General features: G+C 47.5%; 1 protein-coding gene and 1 long non-coding RNA gene across 6 annotated transcripts; one reads left to right on the plus strand and one right to left on the minus strand.

Annotated features, from left to right (window-relative positions):
• The first annotated feature begins 4,103 nt into the window (after window positions 1-4,103).
• On the plus strand, window positions 4,104-24,297 carry MRPS23 (mitochondrial ribosomal protein S23). Of its 5 annotated transcripts, XM_042966951.1 has the most exons (7): window positions 4,104-4,208; window positions 4,766-4,936; window positions 6,966-7,043; window positions 7,265-7,391; window positions 7,827-7,962; window positions 10,042-10,258; window positions 12,414-12,646. In XM_042966951.1, exons 1-6 carry the CDS (start codon window positions 4,165-4,167, stop codon window positions 10,233-10,235), a joined length of 750 nt encoding a protein of 249 aa, XP_042822885.1. In that variant the 5' UTR covers window positions 4,104-4,164; the 3' UTR covers window positions 10,236-10,258; window positions 12,414-12,646. The 5 variants fall into 5 exon arrangements, with proteins under 5 accessions (XP_042822885.1, XP_042822886.1, XP_042822887.1 ...); XM_042966952.1 differs by lacking the exons at window positions 10,042-10,258; window positions 12,414-12,646 and adding an exon at window positions 24,155-24,297; XM_042966953.1 differs by lacking the exons at window positions 10,042-10,258; window positions 12,414-12,646 and adding an exon at window positions 22,910-22,941.
• LOC122233643 lies at window positions 10,379-24,981 on the minus strand. Its single transcript, XR_006211292.1, has 3 exons — window positions 24,971-24,981; window positions 19,957-19,960; window positions 10,379-10,467 (listed from the first exon to the last, which is right to left on the minus strand). It is a non-coding gene; the product is annotated as an uncharacterized LOC122233643 (long non-coding RNA).
• Window positions 24,982-25,263: the final 282 nt, after the last annotated feature.

Consider the following 25,263-nt stretch of genomic DNA (forward strand, 5'->3'; position numbering starts at 1 on the left):
GTGGGAGACGATGCTCCGGCCTCCTCTTTGCACATCTCCCCCGCTGCTGCTCCTCCCCCTGGTCCCTGTACTGTGTATTGAATGTATACTATTGTTTTCCTCCTCTTTTGAGGCGAGCAGCTAATTTCTCCCTGATCCTGGCTCTCTGCCAAAGATGGGTAACGGTATTCATGATTTCATCAATACGCTGGGATTTTCACTCACCAAGGCCGTTCTGCCATCGGGGATGCTTCTCCACTTTTTGTCTGACAAATTCCCAGGCACTACTTAAATAAGGGTGCTATTTATAAAGACGTGGGCAGAGTGTAGGGAAGCCACAAAGGACGGCCTAGAACCTATGGCCAGTAACAGAGGGGCACAGTTTGCTGAGTCTCGGCCTTCAGGGGCAAGGGAGGGAACAGTGACTGGAACCCGGTGAGAGCTCTGTGTGAACAGGTTGCCCTGTAGAGCTGTGACTTTATGTTCCTGTACTGTACGTGGAGGGAGCCAGGGGAATAGAGACTACCTTCACTCTCCTCGTTCCTTCCATTCCCCTGCCAATGCCTCCCACTGGTGGTACCTCCTGGAACCCAACTGGAAGCAGAGGGCCGTGGTTGCGGTTCCTAGAAGTCAGCCTCCCGGGGAACAGAGCAGGGTGAAGGAGAGCACAGAGTGCGTGTGCACCTGGCAGGGCACATGGATGCTGTTCAGCCAAGTACTTATCAGTCAGTGTCATGGGGCTGAACAGTGTCCCTTCAAAATTTGTATGTTGAAGTCCTAACCCCCAGTAGCTCGGGATGTGACTGTGTTTAGAGATAGTCTTTAAAGAAGTATTGAAGTTAAAATGCAGCCATTAGGTTGGGCTCAGGTCCAATATGACTGGTGTCATAAGAGCACACAGGCACATACAAAGGGAACACCATGCGAGGACACGGGGAGAAGGTGGCCGTCTGCAAACCAAGGAGAGAGGCCTCAGGAGAAACCCACCCTGGCAAGTTGATCTCGGGCTTCTAGCATCCAGAATAGTGCGAAAGTATCTTTCTGTGGCCTAAGCCACCCAGCCTGTGGTACTTTGTTGTGACTGCCCTAGCAAACTGATATAATCCACATGCTATTCAACATAGAAGTTCTCAGTTATGAATTTGCCAGTCTCCCCCACTGGATAGTCAGCTTGTCCAGGACTCGGCACAGGGCCAGGCAGGTGCTTAAGCGCTTGTGAGCTGGACGGGATCATTTAACAAGACAATGAAACAATAAGGCAATTTACGAAATATCATCAAAATGCTGCAGTCCCAGGTGGCAATCAGGACACAAGAGCAACAGCGATGCTGTAACTGCCATCAGACTTGTTACTTACCAGCTCTCGTTTGGTCTTTGCAGAATGGTGGCTTCTACTCTTGCAGCAAACTACGCAGGTAGTGGATACTATTTAGCGGGCACATCTAGCGGGGTCGAGCAGGGTAGCGGAAGGAATACGGCCTTTTGGGGAGTTGACAAGTTCTATTTCCTTCTGTGTGAGATTTGTCAGGACGTTACCTATGGCATCAGGTAGCTGAACAATTGAATAGGACAAATCCAGATTGCTGCTGCAGTGCAAGGCATGAGTGCATCAGCCCCTTGCAGCCTTGAGAGGTCCTGGTGAGAAGACAGAGGCCTCTAATGTCCAGTTTGCCTGCCCCCGGCTGCCCCACAGCTTCCTCCTTTTCATGAATGAGTACTCCCTTGGGCACACACTTCCTGTTGCAGGGTCAGAGGGTTCCCAATTCATCCTGCTGTCACATCCCCAAGGTCTTCCTATCTACCCACCAACATTCCACTCTCTCAGTCACAGAGGCATTAAATAGGATGCTGAAGGGGAAACTGCAAAGTTTATTAATTCATTTTGAGAGAGAGTGTGTGCGTGTGCGCACGTGGGAGGAACAGAGAGACAGAGAGAGAGAGGGAGAGATTCCCAAGCAGGTTCAGAGCTGTCAGCGCAGAGCCTGACAGACTCAGGGCTTGATCCCACGAACCATGAGATCATCACCTGAGCCAAAATCAAGAGTCAGAAGCCTAACCCACTGCGCCACCCAGATGCCTCAAGGAGGGGAAACCTGAAGGGCTCAGAAGAGGAAGTAACTTCCCTAAGAAGATCTAGAGGAGAAATTCCAATCTTGCAATTCCTCCCCCACTGAGGGTTTGGGTCCTTGGCTCTCCTCCCTGAATAAATTCTCCTAATTCTTTACCAGTGGTAACTGCAGTGGCCTAGGGGAGCAGGCCTGAGTGGGAGAAGGGAAGTGTGTCTGTGGTCTGGGCTGGCAGCTAGCTGGGACTTGGACAGAATTAGAAACTCGTTATGAGGCCTGGGAAGACTATATTTAGTTGGGAGTATGTTTGCTCGACCTAGAGCAAAGCCTTCCAGACCTTCCTAAGACTGGGAGACTAGAGTCTCTACACCTGGCCCAGCAGCCAGCACTGTGCTCTCTCTTCCCTGTGCCACAGGGCCCTGCAGCAGCCATGAAACCCACCTCTCAGGTTAGCCCTGGGCCTCCAATCCCTCCTCTCCTGCCCGTGGGGCCAGTTTTGGCTGACCTCATAGGTCTACCAATCTCCAGCTTGAGACATAGCTAAGGAGGGTTGTGGGTTTCTGGAAAAGGTCCAGGCTGTGTGGGAAGGCTGGCTCTGTCAGTTAGGTGTCTGACAGGTTGCTTCACCTGCTGTGGCCTCACTTTCTCATCTATAATAAGGCTAATAATAGCTACCTTCTGGTTAGGTGTGTGGATCCAAGACAATACAAACAAACAAACAGTAACTGCTCCTGAAACATTAGTTTCCTCCTCGTCACCAGCCTCCCATAGAGTGGGAGTGCTCTGGAATGACCTGCTGCTCTTTCTGGCTGACAAAGATGATAATGGGCCCGGGGGGATATTTTGTGTGTATGCAATTCAAAACATTGCACTGGATTAAAAAGTTCAAACACGAATAAAAACTCTACCGATCAAACTCTGAAGGAAATATAAAGAAAAAATGCTGTCTTCTCTGGCAGTCTCACTGGAGATAACCAAGGTTCACAGCCTTGTGGGCCTTCTACGTAGTTTCCATCTTCATAGAAACACAAACGCATGTACAGGTGTTTTCTTTTTTCTTTTAACAGGTTAGGATCCCACTAAAAGATGTTTCTCTGCAACTTCCCTTTTCATTTAACTCTAAGTCATGGGCATTCACAAGTTCATTGTTAACAGCTGCATAGGATTGCATGGGACACACGAACCATAATTTTCCATTTGATTTTTTTCCTCCACTGCAGTGACGATCCTTGCACAAACATCCTCATGAAAGAAATTGTGCTTTCATTTCTTTGGGGGTACTTTACCCGAAGCACGATTATTGGACCAATAAGTAACCCCGAGAGGCTACTTTTCCCAGATTTTTGGGTCTCCGTCTGGGAATTTGTTTCGTTCACTTTCGCTTTGCCAGCCCCACGGAGGAGCGAGCCCGCGACGCCTCCCGCGGAGAAAACACTAGTTGCCGGGCGCATCCCGAAGGGAGCAGATGCAGGAGGCACTCCAGGGCCTAAGGACTCACGGGGCGCGCTGCACAGCAGGGCACGGAGGACAGACGCTTGAGCTTTAGTGTGACCCCAGGCCAGTGCCTGCCCGTCCCAGTGTCACGCCAGGCCAGTGACTGCCCGTCCCGGCCTCGGTTTCCTTCTGCGGAGTCTGTGGCTCCAAGCAAGATAAGGCGCAGTTCGGGCCCAGCGCCAGCGTGACCTCTATCTGTGCCTTTACGTGTGTCCTGGCCGGGCTGGTTCCCCGGACGTAGGCTGCGCCTCCCTCCTTCCTCCCCCTCGTCTTCCCTCCGCGCCGCCCCACCTTCCAGACTGGGTGGCTCAGCAAGGCCAGAAAGGGTAAAGCAGTCACCAGCGTGAATCCCTCCTCGAGATCGGTCATTTATTGCTTCTGCCCGGCTCTGGCCGGCTTCCTTCCTTTCGTCTCGGCTATCGAGTGCTCGCGTCTGAATCTGGCCGGGAGCCGAGGGCCGCGCCAGTTCGGCCCATCCTTTGCTTCTGCCTGGCTCGGCTCTCCGGCTGGGGCTGCGGAGAGGGCGCCGCGATCCTCGGCTCGGCCAGCAGCCTACGCCCTCTTCGCCGCCGCGGGCGCTTCCGGTTCCGGTAGCCGCTGGCCGTGTGTATCCCAGGCGCCTGCCATGGCGGGGAGCCGGTTGCAGACGGTGGGGAGCGTTTTCTCGCGGTGTGTGCTCGGAGGCGGGGTGGGCTGGGGGCGCCTCCCCCGGGATGGGGGCTCTCGACCGGTCGCGCTTTTTCTGGGTGGGTGTGAGTAGGGCGAGGCATTCTCCAGAGTGCGGAGTGGGAGCCGGGTGATGCCCTCTCGTGCTGTCCGCCGTCTCTGAATAGGTGTACTTGACATCACTCCCCGAATGTACCTTTCTCGTTCAAGATTGCACCTCTCCCCCTGCCGGGGTGGAGGTCTCTGGGAAGAGGAGGGGAGGAAGATGCTGATGGGCCCAGCTGGAGCCTCTATTTTCCTTGACTGGACGGGGATGGGGGGAGGAGGCGTGGGACGCACCTGAGAAAATAGAAGGACTTAACCCCTGAGCGTTGTTAGGTTGGTTTTGGAAAATGGAAGTATCTTACCTGTAGGTGGGGAACACCCGTGCTGCGGCCTCCTTCCGGTTCTGTGTTTCGGACTCGCAATCCCACTGATGCCCCAGGCTGTGACTAGACTGATTCATGGGCTTAGACGGGCTGTTGTAACTGGCTGACCTTCGTTATTTTCCCTTCCTTAAGGACTCGGGACCTGCTTCGGGCTGGGGTGTTGAAGGAGAAGCCCCTCTGGTTTGACATATATAACGCTTTTCCTCCACTGAGAGAGCCGGTCTTCCGAAGGCCCCGCCTGAGATATGGCAAAGCCAAAGCTGCCATCCAGGACATCTTGTACCCCGAGGATCGGATTAGAGCGTGAGTGCAAAGCGCCCGTGGTGGACAGGAGGCAGCGCGATTTCAGAAGGAAAGGTTTGGCTAGCAGTCGGGTGACTTGCAGGAATTGAGTCAGGGCTTTCCCTGTGGAGAAAGTCTTGAATATCTAGCCTGGTGAGGGAACCAGTGCCCCTCCCACATGTGAGAGAAACAAGTTCTGGGCAGTAGAGTCTGGAGCTCAGCAACGGACTGATCATTGCAATTATAGCTGCCTGTTTCTGTGCATGGATTAACACTATGCTAAACCCTTAAAAACATTCTCTCATTTAGGCCTTACTTTAACCCTACAGTATTTTGTCTCCATTTTATTCATAGGACTATGGGGTTCAAGGAAGTGAGCTTGCTGAGAATTCAGTGGAAGAACTTTTTCCCTCAAATGTTGATGCCAGTTTTTAGTACCTAGAATTTGTAGGATTCTGCTTCTCTTAAATATTAAGATCAGAGATTGTACTTTAGTCAATTGAATATATACACCTTATTCTTATCTCTATTTCTGGTTATAAGAAAACAAAACTTATAAAGTCATTATATTCTCATTTGAGGTCCAGGCCCCTTTCTTTTGAGGAATCTCCTCTCTACCCCCCCTCCCTGCCCCCGACACTCCTTGAGGTAGTAAAACAAGTATGTTCTGCTCTACGCGGAAATTTTCAGAGTAGGACATGAGATCTTTGGGGGTATTAAATACTTTGACAGCACTTTTCTGCGCAGGCTCATTGCATACACTTGGAAGCATTTGGCAGTTTGCAAGGCCATATTGCAAATGCACATACCTTGAGCTAATAGTACTGTTATTATGAATCTATTCCAGACTTGCATAGTGTACTAAGAAATATTGATAAAGGTAATCATTGCAGCACTCTCTAGAGTAGCAAAGGATTGGAAACAGAAAAGTTCAGTGATTTGAAATGATCTTTAAGAACTATTAAGGAGGGGCGCCTGGGTGGCTCAGTCGGTTAAGCGTCCGACTTCGGCTCAGGTCATGATCTCGTGGTCTGTGGGTTCGAGCCCCGTGTCGGGCTCTGTGCTGACAGCTCAGAGCCTGGAGCCTGTTTCAGATTCTGTGTCTCCCTCTTTCTCTGACCCTCCCCTGTTCATGCTCTCTCTCTATCTCTGTCTCAAAAATAAATAAACGTTAAAAAAAAAAAAAAAAGAACTATTAAGGAGAAGAGGCAAAGGCTTAATTAAAGTTATTTGCTCTTAGCTTAGAATATGAATTGCCCCTTCTCATTCTGAGGTGGGATCCACCACTGACAACAGGAATTGAAATCTGGGGTTCTGTCTTCCATAGAATTTGTCCCTTTGTCCTCAAATGAATCACTTTAATTAAAATAACTTAGTGATCTTTGTCTTGCTCTCTCAGCTAGAAGAATTTTCTCCAAGACTCAGATTTGCCCTTGGATAGTTAAAAATATTGCATGGAGAAACTCCTTTTATTTCCTCTAGAAATACCTTTCCTGGTAAATACCTTTTTATTATGACTGGATATTTTAGTTGATGTCTTTGATAAAGATTATAACACCATAAACAAATTTAATATAGTTCAAGCCAGGGCAATAGAAATATTCTTCAATATTTGATTCTTTTTGGGCTGAACACAATGCCTAGTAAGACTCAAAATAAACTTGGTGAATGAAACAAAAACAAAAAAAAAAAGGAGAAGAGACAAGATGTACTTGAATGTTTCCTGTCCTTTGGGTTAAATTACGCAGCTTGGAACAGGGAAGGATAGGTGTGCATATGCTTATATGTTAGGAGAATATTCTTGGATGAATGCAGAAGAAACAGATTGGTATTGATTCCTGGGAGGGTACTGGGGGTGGGAGGAGGTGAGCAGGAATGTCACTTTCACCGGCTACCTTTTTGTAACATTTGTTATATTTACCATATGCATTACTTTAAAAAAAAAAAAAAAAAAAAAAAAGCTTCTGCTTAGCCTAGTAATTTTTCTTTACTTTGCTCTTGGCCGTGATCTGTAGTTGGAAATTTATATTGTGTTGTTTGTATTTTCTAGGAAATTTTATTCGGCCTATGGATCTGGTCAGAAAGCTTTTGATCTGTTCAATCCAAACTTCAAGTCTACCTGTCAACAGTAAGCCATCTTACAGGTCCTGTGTTGGTTGTTGTTTTTTTTTTTTTTTTTTTTTTTTTTTTTTTTTTGTAAGGAATTTAGGTCCCAGTGTGAGGAGTTTCATTGAATTCCACTTGAGGAAAAAGATGTTCCTTAGGCGGACCTGTTGAGCCGCTTGGTGTTGTGTACATCTTGATGACTCTCCATGCACAGACCTAAGATGTGACTGCTTGGAATTCCAGGTTTGTGGAGAAGTACATTGAGCTACAGAAGCTTGGAGAAACAGACGAAGAGAAATTGTTTGTGGAAACAGGAAAGGCTTTATTGGCAGAAGGTGTCATTTTAAGACGAGTAGGAGAAGCAAGGACTGTGAGTATTTTGTTATTAAAATTGTTGTTAGATTAACTGCCTGTTCGTTAGAGGTTAAAGGAAGGCTTGGTTTTCCTTCCCCAACCTTGGTTTATGTCCCTGAACACCGGGTCAAATACTGGTAGATTAAATATACTGAAACTTGAAAAAATGTATACACATACACACACACACACACACACACACGTATATACGCTGAAATTTTGTGATAATGACTGCTGCTTGGAACAAGTGAGTTGTCGTAAGGACTTTTGAAATTATGGTTCTGTAGAGATTTTTATCATAGGTATTGCTTGTTATAATAGAATCTGACCTGGAATATAAATGTTCCGTTTTTGACTCCGTGATAGAATGTGCTTAGTCATATAGCTTCAGCCAGTCAGTGGACTGAAAATGACAGCATCTGTGTGACATATTTCTGTCTGGTCTTTTAAGCAAAAGGCAGGTAGTCACGTTTCCTGGGAATCTGAACCTTCGGATGTGAAATCCCAAACAGTGTTGGAAAACAACAAGCCTCTGCCGGAAGCTCTACAGGGCCAGCATATGGAGCCGTCGGAGGAACAGTCGAAAGGTCTCTCACCTCCCTGACGAATGTGTATACTGACATCCAAACTGTATTCACTGGATGAATGTTGAACTGTTTTTAACAGTGGAACTGTGTAAATGTTTCTTGATCTCTAAGGCATTATGTTTGCCTTCATTCAGTTCCTATTTCTAGGTTGTCATAAAACTCAGTTTCATGGTTTGAATGAACTTTTATGTTAGGATGGTATTAAATAAAGAATTCCCTGGCTGCTTATAAAGTAAATTTACTTTAAAATTGTAAATAGCATAAGGAAACTTTTGTAAGTATTGTTTGAATGAGACTCGTTCTGAGTAGGTTTGCTTGGATTTCTGTGTTAACGTGTGGGTTGGCTCTATTTGATCCTGTGGTGTCTTTTTTCCATCAGGCTTTTACTTGTGCATGTGGTATGTTCCCTGGGCCAACTGTTTCTGTCTGCAGATAATCTTTACATTTTGCTCTAGAACTATCTTGATCTTCAACTTGAGAGGCTAAGCTGACATGTGCTTTGTAGTAAGAGTGAGAATCTGTCACTGACGATGGACAAAGGTCAGAACCATAACTTTAATTTCATAGATTGAGTGTGCTGGAGACAGTTAGCATAGGCCTGAACATAGTAGTCTGCTCAGTAGAGATTTGGGTGAATAAGCGATTACATCCAGCTAAAGACTGAACTCAGAGGACCTCTCTGTAGATACCTGGATTGCCAAGAGGGGGCCAGCTAATTTAGATGCTGTTGTCCACCAGTGTTCACCTGCCTCCCTGGTGGTGTGATGTGCTTACATGACCTTGTCAACTGTTCTGCTTTCTTCATTTTCATATCTTTTACCGAACATGTGAAATATTCCTTTCAGTTTGTAGCCCTTTTATTTGTGATCAGGCCAGTGGTTTTCAGCTACTAGTAATAAGCTGCTTCATAACTTGTTTATTTTATGTTATTTTATTTATTGTTTTTTAATGTTTATTTTAGAGAGCGACAGACAGCATGAGTGTGGGAGGGGCAGAGAGAGGGAGACACAGAATCCAAAGCAGGCTCCAGGGTCTGAGCTGTCAGCACAGAACCCGACACGGGGCTCGAACCCACTGACTGGGAGCAGTTTTCAGCCACGCTGCATCCTCCTGCCACCTTTATCACTGTTTGGCAATTCCTCTTGTTTGGGAATGCTTTACTTTTATTTTATTTACTTGTTTATTTTTTAAGTGTATTTATTTTGAGGGGTGGGAGGGGCAGAGGGAGGGGCAGAGAGAGAATCCCAAGCAGGTTTCACTTTGCCAGTGCAAAGCCTGACACGGGGCTTGATCCCACAAACCGGGAGATTTTGACCTGAGCTGAAATCCAGAGTCAGATGCCTGACTGACGGAGCCACCCAGGCGCCCTGGGGATGCTTTACTTTTAGATGGGAAAGTAAATCTCATCCATTCAACAACCGTAGACAACCAGTGAGTGCCAGGCCTTGGGAGGAGGGCTTAAGCAGGTGGAAAAGATGATCGTGCTCTCAGAGGAACAGTTGGAGAGTCACTCATTATTTTTCTAAACCTTAGGTTTCTGGGGTTTAAAAGGCAGTTTCTTTGCCATAGTGATGAAAACATTTTTAGAAAGTTGTTGCATTTTTTTTTTTTTTTTTCTATTTTAGAGAGAGAGAGTGAGCCGAGGAGAGGGGGCAGGGAGTGGGGGAGAGAGAATCTTAAGCAGGCTCCACACCTAGGGTGGAGCCTGACATGGGGCTTGATCCCACACTCCCTGGGATCATGACAGGAGCTGAAACCAAGAGTTGGACGCTCAACTGACTGAGCCACCCAGGAGCCCCTTCACGTACTTTTTTAAAAAAACTATACATGCACATGGTTCAAGATTTAAAGGTAAAAAGCTGGTCTCCTTTCCAAAACCTGTTCCCAGCCACCTATTTGCTCCCTCAAGGCCACCATCATCACCATTCCCTGTTCAGAAATATTTTGGGCATATGCATGGCGACACTATGCTTGCCATCCTGCACCTCATTTTCTCCCATCCTCTGTATGGATGCACAGTGATTTAGTGAGTGCCAAGGTGAACAAAAGTGGCTGTGTGTTTTCTTGTGCTGTAAACAGGCCAGTGTTGCTGTGGGTGCATTCTTAGCAGTGGTACTGCTGGACTCGAGAATAGCTCGTCTTTACTTCTGATACTGCCCTGCATGGAAACTGCTCAGTTCTGCTCCTGCCAGCAATATAGGGGGATGCCTGTATCCCCACGTCCTCACCAGTACATTCCAGTCTTGTTAAATCAGGCAAGGATTCTTCCGTGAGGACACCCTAAGCCTGATAGAAGGTAAAGAGACTAGCCCTTACGGCAAACTTCCTTTAGGTTGAATCTCAGTGGTCAACACGGTGAAAGTCGTGAAGTTTATCAGGGATTTCAGAGCTCTTCCCCACAGTTGTGGGGGCAAAAGCCACTGTCGGGTCCCTATAGGGATGTTTGGAGAGAATGGAAGTGTGACCTCATTCTTGCCTTAAAGAGCTTCAAATCCAGCTGGGAGACTTACTTGTACCCACTAAAGCATTAAACAGAGCTTTTCTAGAGCAGGCCCTCCATGTGGGTTTGCTGAACTCAAGCCAAGAAGGGTCCACGTCCAGGTTACAGTGCAGTTTACGAAGACAAATTTGAAGATCCGGGACTAGCTCTGGTTCCTCCAGTTTTTGCTGATGTGACCTCGTGCCTATCGTAGTCTCAGATTACAAAATAGGGGTAATGTTTGCCTCTTTGGCTTCTAGATCGTGTTGTGGAGATTGAGACAGACTGTAAAGCTCACCTGTAATATTACAGATGCTTTCATTACTCTTGAGGAGTAGTGGGAAAAGGTTTGAACAGATAGGCTGGGATCAGACCACGTGGCCCCAATAACTACTCAGAGTTGTTCCGTTGGCTGTAAGAAAGTTTGAGCAGGAAGTAATGTAGTGAAAGCAGCGTCAGGTGGAAGGAAGATTTGCTCAGATGTGATGCAAAGAATGGGATTGGCGGAGCGCGCAGGGAAGGGAGAGGGAGGGAAGAGGAGGCCCGTCAGACTTGGTCTCTGCAGCCATCCCAGTTGGAGGCGGGTTCCAAGGTCACAAACCCGAGTGACCAGAGGAATATGTGCCTCACTAACAGGCAGCAAGGTTGGGAAGAGGGTGGTCCTCAACACACTGAGTTAGGGGGTGATGCTGCATCATCCAAGTGGCAGATAGAGATGAGTTAGATGTCTGGGAGATGGGGAGGAAGTCCCTAGCAAAGGGTAAAGGTTGGAGGTGGGAGAATGAATGAGCTCTCCAAGGGGAGGATAGAGAGGTATGGGATGCTGGGGGCTGAACCAGGTGAATCCTCTTAATTAAAGGACAGAAGGGACAAGAAAGCCAACAAAGGCAATAGGTCCCACATCTTCCATCGTCTACATAGCAAGACTTTAAAGTGGTTTTGGATTCATAAGGTTTTATAGAGTTCTTCATTTCCTTTTGTTCAGCAGGCCTGATTCTTGATCATGTGTCCTTAAAAGGCAAGCCCTAGGGGTTTTCTAATTTTGTGTAATATTTAGTGTCATGTTTTCTGATAATGAAAGTGGTTTTACAGAAAAATCAGTGCTCCCATAGGATTCCTGATTTTATTAAAATGATAGCCTTCCCTGTACGTAAATGGTGGCTTGCCACTTAAAACATCCTACAGCTTCCGTGGCTCAGTCAGTGAGGCTTCTGACTTCGGCTCAGGTCATGATCTCACCGTTTGTGAGTTCGAGCCCCGCATCAGGCTCTGTGCTGACACCTCAGAGCCCGGAGCCTGCTTCAGGTTCTGTTTCCGTCTCTCTGCCCCTCCCCTGCTCGTGCTGTCTCTCTTTCTCTGTCTCAAGTGTAAAAAAATAAAATAAAAACATAAAATCATTCAAGTGGAAGGGTAAGATTTTCTCTGAGCCTAGCACTTCTGCCCTTGGGAATCCAGACAGGCACACAGCTATGACCAAGTATGGCTCTGAACTGGGCTGTCAGTTTTCCTGACCGCCAGGGCACTAGGGCATATGACATGATGTGGCTCTGACAGGTGCTGGTACTGCCTCAGAGGCATGCGGAGCTGGGAATGAGGAAAGGTGAGTGTATGTGTGTGTGCGTGGGCCGGGGCATGCGATTATGACTTTGTTCTGGGTCTCCATGCTCCTAAGCTCTATTCCAGAACAGCCAAAAGGTAGAGGACTGACTGGCGGGGTTGGTCACGTGTTTTGAAGCTTGGCCGGTGCTCAGTGAGATGGATGCCTGAGCAAGCTCAGTGGGCCACTTGGGGTCACCTTGAGTGGTGGAGGAAGAGCACCTGCCTTCCCGTGGGCAAGACGGGAAATGGCTTCCGTGTCACTCCTAGGGTAGTGCTCCGTGGGGCATCTGGGTCTGTGACTGGGTGAGTCTGGTGCTGGAGCGGTTTCTGGGGAGATGCCAAACGCAACCGTTGTTTCCTGTTTTTGCTACAGCACTCAAATGAAAAGGTTGCTAGGGGAAGGCAAAGGAGGCGGCAAAGGTGAGTGCTACCTCTTCTCCAAGATGTCGCCAGCATTGACCTCTCCGGCCAGACGTATCACAGGAAGAGGACTTTTGCTGAATGGTAGCTGACAGTGAAATTACGTTTTGGATATAGTTTTAGTCTCGATTGATGCTTTTCTTGGACTGGAAGTTAAATGTCAGTCACCTGACCTTCTAGTTGTTCCGTTCTTTTAATTAAAAGATGGTTCTAAGCAACATCCAGTAGTGGTCTATTTATTATTTATCAAGCATTTTCCTTCCAGCAGTTAGTGAAAGGTCAGTGGCTTCAACGGATGCTTTGTTTTTGGTGAGTAGCTTAGATGAAAAAGATATACAATCAATCTCTGCTCCCTCCTGTTTGCTCACGGGCAGGACACTGTTTAATAGTCATTGTGGCATTTAGATCGCAGCCCTCTGAAACATGCAGAAAAGTGCATGTGTATCCCTTGCCGCTGAACATTTCTCCAAAAGTAAACATCAGGTTGTGATTATGGTTAATAATGAGATATTGATTGTTTGAAAATGTCACCGCCAGGGACCATTGGCCCAAGAACCACTAGGTGGCGCTGCGCTCATGCTGCTCAGCCACAGGAATTTTACTACCTTGCCTCGGGGTACCTTGCCTTTCAAGGTTGGCGAGTGTCCTTGTAAAATACCGTTCTGGCTGAGATTTAGGAAGCCGAGGTCCTCGGGTGCCTGGGATAGGGTAGAGATGGGAGCAGAGAGGCCACAGGACAAATGACAAAAGCCTGCAGGGGGAAACCGACACTGCGCCATCATGGGAGCCGGAGAGGAGAGCGCCTACAGACTGCTCAGATCAGTGTTTCCTAACCTTCTCCAGTCAATGACAGAATCTGCGAATTTGCTGCGGAGGTCGACGGGAGAGCAATGCAGGCAGTGTGGGCCAGTGGAAAAAACCCAGGCCTTGTGGAGTCAGACCTGGGACGGAAGCCCTGATTGATTGCTTTGTCTTGTGCCATTAGGGGAGTTGGTGAATAACTTGACCCTCGGTTCCCTTGTCTGTAAAGCAGGGGTCCTAACATCTCCCTCATCAAGTTGCTATGCGGGTTAAATAAAAGCAGGAACAAAGTTCTTGGCACGGAGTCAGTCTTCCCTCTCAGTGCTTGGAAGGTTCTCAGCAACTGTTGCTTCCCACTGGGTGGAGGCGAATGTGCATTATATTAAAACAGAGAAGGAACAAAAAACTAGGATTGTGTACCTTTTCACCAGCTACTTGTCTAACCGCTTCTCTTTTCTGGGCCCCTCCCCACAGCAGTTGCTATCTCTTTTATCTCCTTCCAACCTTCTAGCGCCAAACCAATCAATCGGCCAATCAATCAAACAATTATAAAAAAAAAAAAAAAGGAGGAAACTAAAGAACAACCTGGGAACTCGTCCACTATTGGAGCTTACCCAGTGCTGGTAGGTTTCACTGGAAAACTTGCCTTTTTTAAATTATTATTATTATTATTTTTTTTTTATTTTTATTTATTTATTTTTTTAATTATTTTTAAGGCAGAGAGACAGAGAGTGAGTAGAAACCAACGTCTTAGTGGCCTTCCTTCTGTTTCTTCTTTCCTTCCTCATTGTTGCCCCCCTCCGCCCTCCTCGCAGTAGACTTTGCTCCCTTCTTCCTTCCCCCTGTCTCCCCAGATTGTGGAGGGAAGCCAGAGGTCACTACCTAGAGGTCCAGCAGAAGAAAATGGCTCCAACCTCAGAAGACATTGTTTCTGGGGTCCAGTGCTGCTAACAGTTGGGGCAGGAGTTTCTGGAACTCCCTCTGGTCCTCCTCCCAGTGAAGGACAGGGGGGGATGTCAGGGTTGAAATGGTGGGTGGCGTGGGAATGAGGTCTGGAAAGCCAGGAAGATCTATTTATGTCCTTCCCACTGTCCTGTGCCCCTCTCACTCCATTTGACTTTGGTTTGTCTGTAGGTGGGCCGTGGGGCCCCTCCACCACTGCTCACCTGGGATGCTAGGCTAGAGGACACCAGGGCTGAGGGTGCCACCGAGGTACCCGACCGAGGCAGAGCTCTGGCCTCTCTCCTTTTTAGGTCTCAGTCGAAAGAGCTGGGTTCCAATCGTGGCACTGCTGCTCCCCGTGTGACGGTGACTTCGGGCAAGTCACTTAGCCCTTCTGAGCTGCATTCAGTTCCAGCACAGGGTCTGGAGCCTAATAGATCCTTGAAAGTGTGCTTGAGTGAGTGAATGAATGAACAAATGAATGGTTTCCCTGACTACGGTAGGGATACTCGTACTTGCTCCAAGGATGTTTTGGGGGTGCAGAACCCAAAGAAGGTGCTGGTTGTGGCAGAACTTTGTAAACGCAAGCCTTCTGCAGTTACACAAAATAAAGATGCCGGGCGGAAGAAAATGGCTATGGAGCTGCTGGGACTGGGCTTCCCGCCTGAGGAGAGCAGAGCCCAAGACTGTGGACTCAGGAGAGGAACGGCAGCGGGGAGGGTGACTGGTCTAGTCTCTGCTTGCTGAGGAATTCTGCAGGAAATGCCGGGTTGTTCTTCAAACCCCCTCCTCGGTGCTTTATTTCAATCCCAAACATGCTCGGGATTATCTCTTGAATAGTAAACAGAAAGACAGTTGGATCCTGGGCTTTATCACCCGCTTCCCTTGGCTCCTGCCAGGTGAGGTGAACCGGCCCTGCTCTATCTCGGCAGCAGAGGGTCACGGCCCCCCTGCCCTGCTGGAATTCATCCCTTCTTCCGGCCTGGCCCCCTGCTGGGAATCACGTTCCCCTGCCCTGGCATATATGTCACTTTGGCTCCTCGGGGCTTCCAGCCCCTTAAAGGTATAACTCAAGGGCCGATGGGCTTGTGTTACCACTTCTGCCGCAGCCCTGAGCTGACTCAGCGCCGGCAGGGTCTCCCTTTTCAGGCTGGGAAAGCGTGGGCTCAGTGCCTGGCTCACCTCAGTGAGCATGCATGAGCCTCGGCTCCTGGTTTCCGGGTCCAGCCACACTGCCGGGGCCCCTGAGGTTAGAGCAAGAGGTAGCCAGCTTAATCCCAGAAAGTTTCCAACCGAAATCCTAAGAAGGCAAAGCTGGTCTTTGACCACCCTGCCCCATCCCTAACTTTCCTACTTTTGGTTGTGAGAGAAGAAAAACGGGCCGTGGGAGACAAGCCAGAAGAGTAGGAGGGGTCGGGTAATCTGAACTGCAGGCGGGTAGAGGGTACCAGAATGTTCCACGGTCCTGCTGCAGTCCAGCCCTGTTTCTCCTGGCCTTCTCCAATGCCGCGTGTTCTCAAGGTTGGAGCTGTTTATTCCTTCCCTTTTGATTATTGATCGACACACCTACCGTGGCTTTTTGAAAAGAGCCACTTTGAATACCTGTAAAAGTCAAAAAGGTCAAATTTAGGAAAGTCTCAAAGGAAGGACTTAGTTCCCCCATGCAGTTGTCTTATAATTAATAACTATGTTATAATATTATTATAATAGAGTTGATTATAGTTGTTATATAATAATATTAATGAAGTTAATTAATATTATAATTAATGTCAGTGGAAGATAGATGACAGATACTTGTGGCTCAACTGACACACACCTTGCCAGGCCTCCAAGGGGTTACTTTAAGGCATAAAGGACCTGAACGTACTTTACTGTCGTGTTGAGAATAGAGCTTTCAGGTATAATCAAAATTTCTTATATATGAGAACCCAGTGACCCGTAGGCAATGTCTGCCTTAAAAAAAAAAAAAAAAAAAAAGAACTGAGTGTGCCTCCATTGTTAACTGACACTGAAAAATAGCTCCTTCAGCCCACAACTGAGGCAGGAGATGGCATGGGACAGCAGCCGGGGACCTGGATGGGACTCCTGGAGACCCCGGGCCGGCCCCAACTCATCCCACTCGTTGGCCGTGTGAGTTTGGAAAGTCATTCAACCTTTTTGGCCGTTTGTAAAATAAGGAGGTTGAAGTACAAGGCCTTGGAAGCCCTGATCGTTGGGTCTGTGGGTCCAAGAAGAGTTGCAGTGGGAGAGAAGGCGCCTCCCAAGACTTCAACTCTTGCCGCCTTAAAACTTTGATGGTGGAAACACTTATGACAGTAGAGAGAATGGTATAATCCTCCATATGTTCATCATGTAGACGTAACCATTATTAATATTTTTTTTCTATTTGCTCTCTCGATCTTTTCCAAAGATTTTGCTTATCCATATATTTCTTATATTTTATATTATTTTTATTTTTTTAATTTATTAAAAAAAATTTTTTTTATGTTTGTTTATTTTTGAGACGGAAACAGTACAAGCCGGGGAGGGGCAGAGAGCGAGGGAGACACAGAATCCGAAGCAGGCTCCAGGCTCCGAGCGGTCGGCACAGAGCCCAACGTGGGGCTCGAACCCACCAATGTGAGATCATAACCTGAGCCCAAGCCGGACGCCCAACTGACCAAACCACCCAGGCGCCCCTATTTTTTTAATTTTTTAATGTTTATTCATTTTTGAGAGACAGAGACAGAGTGCGAGCGGGGGAGAGGCAGAGAGAGAGGGAGACACAGAATACAAAGCAGGCTCCAGGCTCTGAGCTGTCAGCACAGAGCCCGATATGGGGCTTGAACTCATGAACCGTGAGATCATGACCTGAGCTGAAGTCAGATGCTTAACCGACTGAGCCACCTAGGTGCCCCAGTTTTCTATTTTATTTTTAGAGAGAGAGAGAGAGCACATGTGAGTGGGGGAGAGGGGCAGAGGGGGAGAGAGAGAGAGAGAGAGAGAGAGAGAGAGAGAGAGAGAATCCCAAGCAGGCTCCATGCTCCGCAGTGGAGCCCGATGTGGGGCTTGATCCCACAACCCTGGGATCATGACCTGAGCCAAAATCAAGAGTCTGAGCCACCCAGGCGCCCCATCTATATTTTAAAGCAAGTCCAGACATAACCTCTCTCACTCAAGGCTTCAGCTTGCTTCTCTGAAAAATAAGACCTTTTCTTACATCAAGACCATTACCATTATGAAGCCCGACAAAATGGTAATTAACAGTAATTTTGTAATGTTACCTAATCGTCAGTCCATATTCAAATTTCCTCACAGTGCCCTGAACGGGCTCTCTGCCTCCTCCTACCTCAGCCTGTCCCTGGGGCCAACCAGGGTTAACTATTTTCAGTTTGGGTGCTTCTGGTGATTATCTTCGCATGTCAGTTTATACCCCCTACTGCAGCCAGTGTGTCCTCGCTTTCTGCCATGATGGAGGAAGGTGAGGCGAGTTAGATTCTCTCTTCCTTCCACTGTGGTATTTCCCCCCTTTAGTTCCTCTGTTATTCACACCTATTAAGGTTCTGTTTGGAGTTGAACTGTGTACTCCCTTCCCCCTCAAAAAGATACGTTGAAGTCCAAGCTGCTGATACCTGCGAGTGTGACCTTATTTGGCATTAGGGTCTTTGCAGATGTAATCGAGTAAAGATGAGGTCGTGGTGGAGTAGAGCAGGCCCTAAACCCAATGACTGGCATCCTTGTAAGGAGAGAGAGCTTTGGAAACAGACACAAAGCGGGAAGACAGCCTTGTGGAGACGAAGACAGAGATTGGAGTGGTGCAGCCATGAGCCAAGGAGGACGGGGGGTTGCTAGCCACGATTTTGGGGGAGGGGGGAGCTGGGAGAGCGAGGCAGGAATCTCTCTGGAGCCTCCAGAGGGAGCACGGCCCTGCTGACATCTTGATTTCAGACTCCTGACCTCCAGACGGTGTGAGAGAAATTACTGTTGTGTTAAGCCACTCCATTTGTGGCGATTAGTTCTGGCAACCCCAGGAAACTAACATGGTTCCTCTACTTTTGGAACATTTCCGTAAGGGAAAACTTGGTTTTCCACCTTCCTGTGCAGAGAAAACCCTCCTCCCTACTGCGTTCCTCCCCATGACCCTCCTTTACCACCCATATAAAACACTTTATTTCTGATCACCAAATGTGGCGGGGCGAGGGTGGGGGCGGGTGTTGTCCCCTCAACAAGCAATTGTCTGCTACACCAGCTTGGTGGCTTACAATTTCCTTTCATTCTAACACTACCCAGACGTGGTGTCAGATCCCACAGGTTAAGGGCTCAATCCCACAAACTGCCCCTCAACCCACATACACACACACGCACACACGCACACGCACTTCTGATGCCAGTTGAAAGTCTAGGTTATCACCTACACTTCTCACCAACCGGCTACCGATTGCATGTTCCAACGACCTTCTCCTTGGGTTCGATCGATTTGTTAGAGCAGCTGCATCAGGGAAACACATTTACCAGTTTATTAAAGGATAGGACGCTGGACACAGCTGAATGTCCACACGGAAGAGATGCATGGGACAGGTATGGGGGAAGGGGTGCGGAGCCCCGATGCCCCCTCTGGTTGCGCCACGTTCCCAGCGCCTCCCTCCACGTGTCCACCAACCTGGAGGCTCTCAGAACCCTTTGCTTTTGGGATTTTAAGGAGGCTTCATCACGCAGGCGTGATTGATCACTGACGCCACTTCTCAAGAGAATGGGAGGCAGGGCTGAAAATTCCAAGCTTCTAATTTCGGCTTGGGCTTTCCAGCGACCAGCCCTCATCCAGGAGCCACGCAGAGTCACCTCATTAGAACAAAAGACACTCCTGTCCACGCAGGAAATTACAAGGGTTTCAGGAGCTCTGTGTTAGGAGCTGGGGGCAGAGACCAGTATGCACGTCTTTTTACAAATCACAATATTATAATCACGTAAAGTACTTACGCCTCTATTTCTTGTTCCATCTACTACCTCTTGACTCCCTACTTTGTACGATGAGGGTAAAAACCAAAGGTTTAAACACAGCTGGATGGACCCAGGGTGTGAGAAGTCAGAGTGATCGCCAGCAACACTAGGCAAAGGGTGGATGCCTTCTGGTCCTGGGGCCGGGACCTTCTCAGCCTGCAGAGACGCTGGCCGCCTGGATGCCGTGTCCACAGCAACGTGTCCCAGCAAGAGGAGCAGACGTTTGAGGGAGAGAACTGCCCAGAGTCGAGGTTATTTCCTTCCCCTCCAGGGGGATGCCTTCTAGGGTCTGCCTGCTTCCCTGCTGCTTCACCCAGGCCTGTTGCTCTGGAAATGTCTCAGACGCTGGCAATAGAGAGGGGCCCTCATACGGCAGCTCTTTCTGAGTCTCGCCCTCACGTGAAGCCATTGGCATGCGTTGGGGGACGCTAGAAAATGGCTGTGTGATGCCTTTCCCCCCCTTTTATTTCTGTAGGAATGTTGTTACTAACCATCTTTTCCACTGTGGTGACGCATGGACGAAATTCCTGTTACATCTTGATTCAGAGGAACCCTGTGTTGCTTCTGAACTACGGGGGTAGTTTATTGCCGTGGTCTCTGCCGATCTGGCACCTTAGGGTCCCTCCTAGTTCTGGCTGTGAGTCAATTCAGAGCTGAATTGACGGTCACATGCAGCTCACAGTCGCATAGGAACTTATGATGACTGTGTTTTGATAATTATGAAATAGATCAGGCGTACAAAAATGACAGGGAATACGTGACAAATGTCCCGCCACCCAGCTTCAGACGTAGAACTTAGCAAAGACGAACGCAGGCCTCTGAGCACCTGGTCCTGACCCCGTTCCCCCTCCTCCCAGCCCTGTGGGAGGGCTCTTCCTGGACTTGCTTTTTCCTTTCCTCTTTAAGAAAGAATAATTTTTCTCCAAACATATGCCTCTGTAACAAACATATGGTATTGTTTTCCATATTTAAAGACATTCTATAAGTGGTTTCATATTATATGTATTGCTCTGTAATTTTTTGTTTTACTCGAGGAGTATGCTTTTGTTTTTAAGGTTTTAATTTATTTTGAGAGAGAGAGAGTACGAGGGGAGGGGCAGACAGAGAGAGAGAGAGAGAGAGAGGAGTGAGAATCCCAAGCAGGCTCAGCGCTGTCAGAGCAGAGCCCAGTGTGGGGCTGGAACTCACAAACCATGAGATCACGGCCTGACCTGAAATCACGAGTTGGATGCTTCACCCACAGAGGCAGCCAGGAGCCCCAAGGCTTATGTTTTGAAACTTAGCTGTGCTGACACGTGTAGCTCTAGTCAATTCATTTTTCGCTACTGTGTAGTATTCCACCTGGAAGAGAAGACAAATGATTACGTGGTGTCTCAGAGCTTGGCCCCGGGACAGAATGCCAGGGTTCAAATCCTAGCTCTGCCACTTACTAGTTCTGCGACCTTGGGCAAATTAACCTCTCTATGCGTCAGTTCCCTCGGCTATAAAATGGGCAAATGATAGCACCTACCTCAGAGAATTGATGTGAAGATTACATGATGTCACAGATGTGAAACATTTAAAACATGCCTGGCACACAGCGTGCACTATGTAAGAGCTGGCTAGTACCGTTACATATTTCTTTTCCTATTGGTGGGCGTTTCCAGTTTTTTCCCTGTCTCCAGGATGGTGCAGGGAACGTTGTTACATCGGTTCCTTTGTGCACGGGTGCAAGACAGAGTTCCTCTGAGCTGGGGCACACACCTGGGAGTGGATTGCCGGGCTGTAGGGTGTGCCCAGCTTTACTTTTCTGGGCAATGCCAGTGTGCTCCCCAGAATGGCTGTGCCAAATCTCACTTTTGCCTGAGTGTGTGAGTGTGCCCGTTGCTCCTTCCCGGCTCGTTCTCAGTGCCGTTTTGGTGCACCATTTTTGCCTAAATTTTGCTAAATCTTTCTTTCCCTGAATGTCCCTATCTACATTTTTTTTTTTAAGTTTATTTTGAGAGAGACAGAGACAGTGCGAGTAGGGGAGGGGCAGAGAGGAAGACGGAGAATCCCAACGCGGCTCTGTGCTGTCAGCATAGAACCCAACGCGGGGCTTGAACTCATGAAACTATGAGATCAGGCCCTGAACTGAAACCAAGAGTCAGATGCTTAACCGAGCCGCCCAGGCACTCTCCCCCCACCCCATCTACTTATTTTTATCGTAGTATGTATTTCTGTAAGCATTCTCTTGCCCAAAGGGAAGAATTGGCCCTTTTTCTTTTGAGTGATGCGGGATATAAATACATACCAATGAAACAAGACCCCACAGAATGAAGAGCACAATACCCAGGGGCTGCCTGCTGCCCCAGCCTTGACCTACAGGCTTCCTGGCTCTCAGGATTCATTAAGGTTGCTACCAGTCGTGCTAATGTTGGCTGAGTGCTTCCTATGTCATAGGGCTCTGCATACATTATCCTGTTCAATCTCATAGCAACCCCATGAGTAGGACCGTTATTACCAGAACCTTGACTCAGATGAGGCCTTCTGATGCCAGAATCTATGCTCTTAATCAGGACCTCCTACAGGGCGGTCGTGTGAGGTGGCTCGGGCTGCACATTGCACAACTCTAGGGGGCACCGTTTGCACAGATTGCGATGTGAATGGCGCCCTTTGGATTTGTGTAGTGCAGTGGTCCTGGCCTTCCAAGTAAGAGCTTAAAGAAAATGCTTTCTACCTACTTGACAGGCTTAGAAGGGTAGCCCCCACTGCCCACTGAGGGGCTTTTCTGCTCAGGATTTATAAGACTTTCTTAAGGTCATGGTTCTTCATGTTTTAAAAGCCTATCGGCACGAGAGCCCTCCCGCCTACATAAACATTTGTTGAGGAAGGGGGAGCCCAGCATGGGCCCCGCACGCTGACACCAACCATGTAAGGTCACGGACTTGGCCGCTGTTCGTGGCTTTCCCCCTTGGCTACCGCAGACTTATTGAGCAATATATTATGAGTGTGGCTCACTCTGATGATGTGTTATGGATAAATCATTAAGGAGGCAGCTCACCGCGGTGATGTATTGGTGTAATAGATCATCAGAGTGAAGTCTTCTGCCGACATACGGGCTGGCTCAAAGGGTGGTGTCATTCAGGGAAGAATTAGCCCAGCAGCAGATCTGGCTTAATTACAGGATAAAAGGTTTGTGAATGATAGGCTGAAGTCTGCGGCACTGGCATTTTGATTCTTGATGTAAAAATATAATTGGGCTTCCTGAGAGAATTTTTGATTATTTTCAAACAGCCTTCTGCTTTATCACAACAGCACAACCTGCCACGTGGTTGTAGGGGTACCTTTCATCGGGGGGTCTCCAGGCCCTTTGCACGTCTGAATTATTGTTGTCCTTTCAATTTGTAGGTCACAGAATGAGTTAAGGGAGATAAAATCCAGGAGGCCTGCCTTTAAGGCCTCCAGAATGATGTCCTTAGCAACCAGACTGCTGGAATTGAGTGATTTATTCAAATCATCATTAACTAAGGCAGTGGTTCTTGACTGGATCTACGTGCACGTGTGAGGAATATGGGGCAGCCCGGGGAGGGTGTGTGTGTGTGTGTGTGTGTCTGAGGACATCAGCGTCTTAGGGATAATAATAATCATCATGTTTATCAGACACTTAACATTGTGCTAAAGGCTTTGCATGTATTATTTAATCTCGTTTAGTCCATACGACAACGTTGTCAGATAGACATTCTTCTTCTTCTTCTTCTCATTTTCCAGTTGAGAAAACCAGCTAAGACAGGCGCCACTGGCCAAGGTTGCACAGTGGCTCGGTGGCAGACCCAGTGAACCTGATGTTGTGGGGACTCCTACAGTCTTCCCTTCCCACCTCCAGACCCCCTTCCTTTGAGGACCCTAAACCAGTGCGGCTGTGAACTGCAGGCCTCAGTGAGCGCAATTAAAGATGCTTTGTGAAAATTTGATTATTTTGTTTTAAGACACACAAATCAAACCTCAGCTATTCATAGGGTCCCAAATTTGTTCTGAGTTGGTTATTTTGCTTTTATTATTTATTTATTATTATTATTGTTTTCAATGTTTATTTTTGAGACAGAGAGAGAGAGAGAGACAGAGCATGAGCGGGGGAGGGGCTGAGAGAGAGATGGAGACAGTATCTGAAGCAGGCTCCAGGCTCGGAGCTGTCAGCACAGAGACCGACACGGGGCTTGAACCCATGCACAGCAAGATCATGACCTGAGCTGAACTCAGTTGCCTAACCAACTGAGCCACCCAGGTGCTGACTTTTATTATTATTATTATCTTTTTTTTTTTTTTTTTGAGAGAGAGAGAGACCACACACGTGTGCTCATGTGCACAAGCAGGGGAGGGGACAGAGGGAGAAAGAGAATCTCAAGCAGGCTCCACGCCCAGCCCAGAGCCCAACACGGGGCTGGATCCCATGACCATGAGATCATGACCTGAGCTGAAATCAAGAGTTGGACGCTTAACTGACTGAGCCTCCCAGGCACGCTGAGTTGGTTATTTCTTGAGAAACTTGTAGGATGAACCTTCCTAGCAATGGCAAGGTAAACTACCTGGACCAACTCTCCCACTACATAAAATAACTTCTGAAATCTTCTTAAATAGTATTGCTGACAAACGGTAAGAAATGACTAGGTCGACAGACAGAAGAGTAGGAATAAAGAGGTGAGTGGGCACAGAGGCTGATTTTGCCCTGAGGGTTACTGATCCTGGGTGGCCTTGTAGCCTAATGGGAAGAGAGGGCCAGGAGCTGGTCCAAGGAGGTGGGTGGATGAGGGAGATCTGGAAATGGAGCACCTGCCACACAGAATTACAACACAAGGTTCCAATTACCAGATTGTCCTGGCCCAGGAAATTTCAGGCCTTGCACTTGGTTTAATTTGGGCCCAGACTGGTATGGCTCTCATGCATTAGAGAAGCAGATTTTTGGGCATAGGTACTTTTCCATTATGTCTTATATTATTCCTATCAATTATTTTTAAGATATTGGACTGCGGTCAGTGACAACCAGACACACAAGGAAACATGACTCCATGAATGAGAACCAGCAAAAACAGACAATAGAAGCAGATCTATAAAGACTTTCAATATGAAGCCATCAGACTACAGACAATAAATGACTTTTCCTTCTTACTATGTTTAAACAAATAACATAAGTTTGAAGATATCTTTGGAGAGCAGAGAACAATAAAGAAGAAGTTGTTACAGAACAAATATGCAGCTATCTATCCACTGTTCTTCCTTCCCACTCCTCATGTCAGACATAGAACTTCCTTTTGGCCTTTATTTGTGACTTTAAAAAATTATAATTTGAAAAGTGTCATTAATATGGAAGCAAGAAACACCTATAGACGAATTGACTGAAAAATCTGGAAAACAGACAACAGACAATATACCACACCCTTATTTTGAAAAAAAAAAGTATACAGCCTCACATTTTTAAATTGTCATAGAAAATATAATATTACATTTGATATGTAAGTGTTAAAATCTGAAATGTAAGCGGCATGATGCTATGGCTATGATGCTATACGACATTGCTAAACATCTGTAGGATATCAGACTAAAACATCACAGTTAAAAATACGGGCTCTACCTCAGGTGGGTTGGTTGGGGTTCCAGCTCTCCCATATACATTTCATAATCTTGGGCAAATTACTTAACTTCTCAGAGCCCCAGTTTGCTCATCAACAAAATGGGGATAATAATAGCATTGCACCTGATTCCAAGGGTTGAAGGAGCCAAAAAAGATCCCCAATGGAAAAAGCTTTCATTGTGCTGACACATGAAACATGCCACAGTGACTTTGGCTCCTTAGAACCGCATTTCCACATCCAGGTGAAGTCGGCATTTGCATTTTGCTTGTATTTAAGTCCAGAAGGATTTACGTAAAAAAGATTGATTCCCTATGTGTAACTAGTCAGAAAAACTCTTTTACCATGAAATGGTGATGAGATTTGGCTCCTGGGGGCTGGCTCAGAGCTGCTCAGGCTTGGCCATTTACTGTGAACCTTTTGATAAAGAAGCCACTTATTCTGGCCTCTAAAATCAAGGGCATCTCCTTGCGAAAGTAGAAATCCAGGTAAGATAAG

Source organism: Panthera tigris, chromosome E1 (assembly GCF_018350195.1).
Source record: "Panthera tigris isolate Pti1 chromosome E1, P.tigris_Pti1_mat1.1, whole genome shotgun sequence".
NCBI classification, from domain to species: domain Eukaryota; kingdom Metazoa; phylum Chordata; class Mammalia; order Carnivora; family Felidae; genus Panthera; species Panthera tigris.